The sequence below is a fragment of the Gavialis gangeticus genome, unplaced genomic scaffold (genome assembly GCF_001723915.1).
Source record: "Gavialis gangeticus isolate Ggan-Ray unplaced genomic scaffold, GavGan_comp1, whole genome shotgun sequence".
Lineage (NCBI taxonomy): Eukaryota > Metazoa > Chordata > Crocodylia > Gavialidae > Gavialis > Gavialis gangeticus.
In genome coordinates this window covers 20,799,412-20,807,343 of record NW_017729032.1, presented here as the reverse complement: position 1 = coordinate 20,807,343, position 7,932 = coordinate 20,799,412, and the positions used below count along the sequence as shown (strand labels likewise).

Sequence of the window (7,932 nt, the reverse complement as noted above, 5' to 3'; positions counted from 1 at the left end):
GGGAAGTGGTGCTGGCCCCTACCCTGGGGGTCTTTAAGAAGAGGCTGGATGCCTACCTGGCTGGACTCATTTGAGTCCCGTTTCTCTTTTTGGGGTTTGTGCAGTGTGTGGAAGGGGAGGGTGGCTGGGGATGAGTGTGGGGTGTGCAGGGAGTTGTGGGTATGTGTGTAGTGGGGGGTGTGCACGTAGCAGTGAGTAGGGGTCCCCCCAGAGGTGCATGGGTGTGTGTGTGAGGGGGTCAGTGTGGGGGGAAAGGTATGTGAGGATGCTGTGTTTGTGAGGTGTGTGATTGTGTGTTGGCAAGAGTGTTGTTGCAGGGTTTGTGGGTATGGGGGGGTGGTGCATGGGACTCCCCTGCATGTGCTGAGCCGGTCAGGACCTGCTCCTGCCCCACAACAGCCCAAATCCTGCATGCCCTGAGGTGCCTCCCCACCACCACCAGCACACCCTGCACCCACTCTGAACTCACCCCTGCAGAGTGGATCAGCCACAAACTGGCACAGCACCGACCCAGCCTGCTCAGCGCCTGCTCCATATCACCCACCCAGGTGCGTCTTGCTGCCCTGTGGACATGCAGCGGGGCTGGAGTGGCTCTGCAGCTGGACTGCCTTTCTAGTCAGCCCAGGCAGTGGCTCCTTCTGCTGCCACCAGCCCCAGCCCTGCAATACCAGTGGGGACCCATGCTGCACATGGGGCAGCCTGGAGGTGGCAGTAATGCAGTGTAGATGTGGGGCAGCCCAGCACAGGCTCCAGATGCCTGCAGCAGGGAACTGCTGGGAGTGGGAGGGGGAGGGATTGCTTTCCCTTTGCACTGAGCAACAGATTTTGTCCAGTGCCACCACTGCTGAGAGCAGGCAAGCCTGGAGCAGGTGTGGGGTGCACGGGATCAGAGCTGTGCAGCGCGGGTCCCTGCCAGTACTGCAGGGCTGGGGCCAGTGGCAGTGGCAGCCAGAAAGAGCCACCTGCCACCTGGGCTGCCTAGAAAAAGCAGTCCAGGTACAGAGCTGCCCCAGCCCCACTGTGTGCCTAGCAGGTGGCAGGACACACCATGGCTGAACTATGCCTAAGCCAGGAGGCCGAGGACCCACCGTGGGCCAGACAAAGACCTGCAGCCCGCAGGCTATATTTTGCCCACCCCTGGGATATATTAACAGAAAAACCCAAGAGCCAGAAAATACAGGAGCACTGTTTTGCACATTACAAACACATTTCTGCAACTTCTCTCTGAGCCGAACAAGCACTTAATATGTCTCAAGCAACTACTGGTATAATCACAGAACTCCATTTTTCCCCTTTAAGTGAACTAAGTGATCATATAAGTGTCAGTTTCCATAGCCTTGCTAATTGAAATCCTCTTCCCTACAAAATAAACTCGCCCAGCACAGGCAGCAACAATGCAAGTTTCAACCAAACCTTGCTTTTATTGTATCTCCTGGTGAAGATGTAACTTGAATTGTAAGAGAATTCTTCAGTCTTCCTGCTTATTCTGTCCTGGATCTCACTGCTGAGACTACCAGGAAGGTTGCCAGTTAATGACAATCATGCTAGTGTTTTCAAAGACATACAGAGTTATTTGCTAGGATCACATATGAATTACCAGGTACTTGCACATAGGACATAGCCTATATGGACATAGCCATTTCACAAAGGACCAAGATTTGTTTGCTATTGACCTGGCCCAGTTTTGAACACAGAATTGGGGTCGGGGGGTTCAATAGCTCTATCTGGTAACACCTTTCTTGGAAAAAACTCTCTTGCTTCAGCACCATTTTGATACATTTTATAAAAATTTCTCACTCACATGAAGTCCTATTCCTCCATGTTTTTAAAGCACAAAGTAACCCAGGCTTTCTTTTCTCATTTCTTTCCTTAGTATTGATCTACCATGTGCACTGGAAAGTGCTCAAAGTGCATTGGGGTCATGCTGTTCCCCCTGGCTATCTGTGCTATCATCTCCAACCTTCTCCTGTACTTCCCCAATGGACAAGTTCTAGAGAGTAACAAGATAACTGATTTGGTCTGGTTTTTCCATGGCATTCTTGGAGCTGGGATCTTGGTAAGAGATACATTTTGTTATTGTTTTAAGTATTCCAGTTTTGAAGCTTATGAAAGCCTCTATTAGTTTAGCAAAGATCAATAGGGCTGTCTTTCACATTTGTGCATAAGCTAATTTATCTGGAGAAGAGGGTATGAAACTTAGCAGTGATATACCAGGAAGATTAAAAAGCATGTACTTGAATAAGAAATATAATTTAATGATGAAAACCTTGACATACCATGAACTTCAAAGTTCTGTATGACAAACAAAAATATTTGGCTTTCCCCCTTTCATAAAGAATAGTAACAGAAACATTCTTTGCTGGCCATAGTGTAGCTTGATGTCTAAATTCAGCAATGGTGACTCTGTAACTTTTCATTTCAATTGATTATTACTTCTTTTGTTGGTTTGAGTCTCAGATGTTTTATGAGGCTTATTAAGGGAAAAACTGGAACTTGTTTGTACATATCATGCCAATGATAATAATAAACAGCAAAAGCAAATATCAACTAGAGCAGAACCACTCAGTCACTGCTAAATTCCAAGTAGCTGCTAAGTTCAGCCATATTCATATCACCCCCTCTTTTTTGTGTTCACTGTTCTAGGAACATCTGTGTGCTTTATGGATAAAGCAAGTATCAAATTCACGCATGAATAGCTAAATAACATTAGCAAATGCGTAAATGCGCTAAAGTGCAGTAACACAGTATGCATCAACGGATAGACACCATGTTAATGTGCATTAGCACATCTGCACGTGCACTGATGTGACTTAGCTATTTACACCTACATTTAATGTGCCTTAATGCACATTAGCACATCCATGTGTAGACACATGCTTAAAGTACCTTAAGCAAAGCTGCATTAAGATTAGGTACACGTAAATATACGCACAGACAGGTCACTTACCTAGCTTCCTTTTCAAGACCAGTCAGCTCTCTGTTCTAGCCTGTTTATTTTTCATGGGACAAACTTGTTCCCACAGAAGCAAAACAGAGAACAAAAAAAAAAATGTATAACAAACAGATACACCAAAACCTATAGCCTTTCTTAGACCCTGAGAGAACAGCTTAGCCGCTGCACTGCTCCCCCAGCACGACAACCTCCCATCTCTCCCCTTTACCTTGTGCCCCTGGAGCTTTTAGGGCTCTTTGTAGCTCCACTATAATCCACTTTTCAGTTGCAGCTGCTGCTAGCTTTCCAGCCAAGCAAGCTGTTAACTGTTGCTTACCTGCAGGCTAAGCTGCAGGCTGAGCACCTTCTTACACACATATTTTTGGAAAAGAAAATATGCTAAATGCATCTAGTTCACTATGAATAATTTGCCTGATCCCTCTGATGATGTACCTCCTACTTTATATACTGTTAATGTACCTTTTACTCATGCTGAGTTTGACTGTATGCAGATGAAACTTAAAGGAAGCTGACAATCGTACAACAGACCCTGGTGGAAAAGTCACACTTCTCAAAGCCCAAGAGGCACTGGGTGCTAATGAAAGGAGGACTGATGCTCAGCATGGCAACCCTGCATCACTCTTATTCAGAAAATGACTTATTTTATGGGTTCTAGATAAGGCTGCCTTGTGGGCAGGGTGGAACATATTAAAAATGTGAGTGGAGGAAGAGTATGTACTGAGTCTTGAAAGAGAGGTGACATCACTAGGAAGAGTTACTGATTTGCAAAACAACGATGTTACATGGATGTGTTTTTTTTTATCACAGAATGTGACAGATGGAACCTGACAAAGAGTAAGAGGAAAAAAACATTGTTGTACTCATTTTCCTGATGAGAACCTGGAGTAGAAAAATATTAAGTGACTTACTCAAATTCACATAGGATGGTGTTTCAAACAGAACAGGGGTGCTTGGGGTGCCTGTCTTTGAGACCAGTGAATTAATCATAAGCACATTCTTCCCATTGAGTGCCCATATTTGACTAACTTCAAACCGGTTCTCCTCTTCCACTCCTATTTTTAAAATTGCAAAAGAAGCAGAACTCTGTTTTGGTTAAAAATCTTAAATTTCTGAACTTGCAAAATAAGGAAATTGAAAAAAAGAAAGAATGACTCAGTTTGTCAATAGTGCTCAGTTCTGCAGACTATGAGTCAATCTGAATGCAGAATGGCACCACTGTGAAAAGCCTGTCTGAGCAACATCAAACCCACAGACTTCATCTCACTGGCACCAGCCTCCTGGCAAATTTTCACTTTAACCTCAAAAGGCAGAGTACTGAAATCGGTCACTGGAGAGAGAGACCAGTGACAAACAAAGTCATGCATATTTGAGCCAAGCAAAACAGCTCAAACCAAGTGTAGACAAAATAACCAGCTCACAGCTTGGGCAGATCTGCAAGGGAAAGGCAGGGTGTAGCAGGAAGTAGGGCAATGGACTCACCAGGTGACAGTGACTTCTCGGTCTGTATCTTGTGACAGGCTGAGCGTGGTTCTAGAGGACAGCACTGAACTCACGGCGCTAGAGGTCAATGTCCTAGTCCAGTGCACATGGTAGATCAATGTCCTAGTCAAATTCCAACAGTTAGTTATACTCTGTTCACATAAATTCTCCGTGGAGGCTCACTTATTAGGCAATTACATTTTTAACTGGGTACATTTACACTTGCCTATTAATGTGCAGCAATAAGCTCTGGAGCCCCCTGGTGCCCCCTGCCCTCTGGAGCTTATTGCTGCCACTCTGAACGTGCACCCAGACTGCAGCACATTGATCTGGGTCAGAGCAGCCTCAGCTGGCAGGGGGTCCCCGGGGTCAGCCTGTCAGCCCAAGGCTGCTTTCCCCAGCTTAGTGTGCTGTGAAGGGGCTGGCTGGTGTATGAAGGTGTTGTGCATTGGGCTAGCCAGCAGGCAGCCCCTGCACTGAAGCACCCTTGTGCTCTGCCAGTCGGTCAGCGTCTACACAAGTGCTGTGCTTAGGAAAAAAAAGCTCCACAGCAGGGTAGTACTTCTATTTACAATTACTAGCCTGCTCCAGAATTTATTAGTTTTGTGTGCCCTTGTAGGGGCATATATGTAGACACTGGGACACTTGCTGTGGAGCTAATTAGTCAGCTCCACAGTAAACATCTTGTGTAGATGCACCCACTGACAGTTAAAACTGCATCTTTCATGTTGTTTAAAACTTAGTTAGTTTAAAAAAAAAGTTAGCAGTCTTTTCATATACAACACCTGACCCCGAGTCTTCCTTTCCTCCATTTGCCAATTTTACAACACCTATTTTATATATTATTTTTAATGCTTCTCTCTCCCATGTTGCTCTGTGGAAGACCTACACAAACAACAGCAGACGGTTGTTCTGAGCATATGGTAGAGTCTTCATTCTGGCTGTTAGATACACACCTGGCGGCTCTTTCATGTTCTTTACACCCCAAACTACAAGCACCAGCCTGTGCTGCCTTTGGAGACTCTGGGCGCATCTACATGAGACACTTACTATGCAGTGGACTAATTAGCTGCACAGTAAACATTCTGTGTCTACATGTGCACCCCTATTAAGTTGGAATAAACTAATTTACTTTGCAGCAGGATAGTCCTTGTAAACACAGGGTGCATCCAGGTATGTGTGGACGTTTGGTTCCCCAGTTACAAGTAGCAGCACTGCACCTTGTGCCGCAGCTACTTGTCCCTGGGGAACATCCATCTTTGGCATGTGGCAAGTTACCCCAGGGACAGTAGGGGAGGCTGGGGCCAGCACTGTGCTAGCCCCAGCAGCCTCACCCGGGATCCTGGGGCCTCCTGGGGCTGCAGCCATGGCAATCCTGCCAAGTGAAGCCTGGCTGGCAGCCACAGCATAGCTCTGGGCAGCCTGGCTGCACTTTTCAGCAGCACATGCTGCCTGAGCGTGGACTGCTTTGCAGGTTTTTTCCACATTTTTTTTGACCCCTGGATATCCAGGGATAAAATATCCCTGCAGAAAAAAAAAAACCCAGAGCAGCACACACTTGGGCAGTGTGCCCTTGCAGTGCGGAGAACACCAGACTGCGCAGTATGTGGTGCTGCAAATGTGTTGGCAGCATTACATACCACATGGCTGCACTCATCTGGATTCACCCACAGGCACTATCCTGTTGCAGAGTTTTTTACTTCTCAGCAGCGTATGGGTAGACACTGTCCCAGCTGGCTGGGGCATGAGGGTGCTTCAGTGTAGGGGCTGCCTGCCAGCTAGACCCACACTGAAGCACCTTCATGCCCCAAGCAGCCCCTCTGCAGCACACTGAGCCAGGGGAAGGAGCCCTGGCTGGAAGACTGACCCCCCAGGGCTCCCTGCCAGCCAGGCCAGTTCTGACCCAGCTCAGTGTGCTGCAGTCCTGAATGCACGTCAACACACGGTGCCTGGGAGCAATAAACTCTGGAGCAATAAATTCAAACATGGGTAAGATATTGTCAAAAGACAATAACTTATACTCAATGTGATGCAGAGGGGCAAGGTGAGGCATGAGGGTGCTACAGTGTGGAGTTAGCCATCAGTCAGCCCCTACACTGTAGTACTCTCATGCCCTGGCCAGCCCCACTCACCATTTATATGTGCATTTTGGCACACTAACTAACTCCTACATAGGGTAGTACTTGTCCTGGATAGTACTATCCTACAGTAGAGTTAATTAATTTACTGCACCCTAATAGGGGTGCCCGTGCAGATGGTGACACTTTACTGTGGAGCTAGTTATTAAACTCAGCAGTAAAGCACACATGTAGATACATCCACAGTGAAGAGTGAGAAGAAGGTTTACATTAAAGCAGCATCAACCTTTGGACCTCACTACACCTGATCTTCAAACTACTGAGAAGTGCAAGGAAATCTCACACAGTAATTCAGTATGTGCTTTTTTGTAGGTTATTTTGCCTGCGTTCATGATGCTGGGGGCATCTGGAGGATGTTGTGCTAATAGATGCGGGGTAAGCAGCAATTTTTGTATTGAAAGACAGTAAAAATGATAATTGAAAACCAGGTTTTCCATGGGCGCTGAACAAATGGAAAGATACAACAATGCACACAAGCACTGAAATGCAGAAATAGGGTTGACATGAAGCATCACTGGACTGAGTTTGCAAGTATCATTTAGCAATCAAGTATGTAGATACATGATAGATACATAGCACCTACCTAAGGTTAAATGAAGGCATTTTACTTTGCTTTAGTAAATCCTTGCTCTCTCTCAAATGCAGGGATTAGAATAATCTCTGACTTTAAAACAGCAGATGTGACAGCTGCCATCTTTGTCAACACAGCAGAGATTGAACCAGATTCCTATCCCTAGAGATGGAAGCCCCTGCTTCTCCAGCTTGAGCTAAAAAACAAAACCTAAAGACAAAGACCACAGACCAGGGGTGGCCAACCAATAGCACATGCCACAAGTGGCATGGGCAGCTGTTATGTGTGGCACAGGAGCCCTAGGCACGAGGAAGAAGGCAAGGGGGCTCAAGCTTCCTCTTATGTGGAGCAGGGCAGGGTTCGTGGGGGGCAAGGGCTGATTGAGAGACAGGATTGAGAGACAGATTGGGGGACAGGATGTCACTGCAGGGAGGAGATCAGATGTCACTGCTAAGAACCAGGTCAACCCACCCCTGGCCCAGCAACCACTGCAGCTCTATATGGGAAGCAAGGAACCAAAGCCTTTACTTACCTCGTCCTGGGCAAGCTTTTTGAGAGAATTATTCTGGCACATGTTCACGAGCAGCCAGCAGGGGAGATTATGCTTAGGGGCAACCAACACGGGTTCATTAGAGGCAGGTCCTGTCAGACCAACCTGGTGGCCTTCTATGACCAGGTCACAAAATCATTAGATGCAGGGGTAGCAGTGGACATAGTCTTTCTGGACTTTAGGAAGGCCTTTGACACTGTCTCTCACCCCATTCTCATTAAAAACCTGGGGACTGTGGCGT

The 7,932-nt window shown here is 46.7% G+C and overlaps 1 protein-coding gene across 2 annotated transcripts in view; it reads left to right on the top strand.

Moving 5' to 3' along the window:
* Positions 1 to 7,932, top strand: part of LOC109303468 (transmembrane 4 L6 family member 1-like) — a 44,924-nt gene that overhangs the window by 20,397 nt on the left and 16,595 nt on the right. For both annotated transcript variants that reach the window (XM_019525666.1, XM_019525665.1), the window contains exons 2-3: positions 1,874 to 2,056; positions 6,883 to 6,945. In XM_019525666.1, the coding sequence (XP_019381211.1) occupies positions 1,886 to 2,056; positions 6,883 to 6,945 (234 nt within the window). In that variant the 5' untranslated portion in view covers positions 1,874 to 1,885. The remainder of the gene's footprint in view (positions 1 to 1,873; positions 2,057 to 6,882; positions 6,946 to 7,932) is intronic.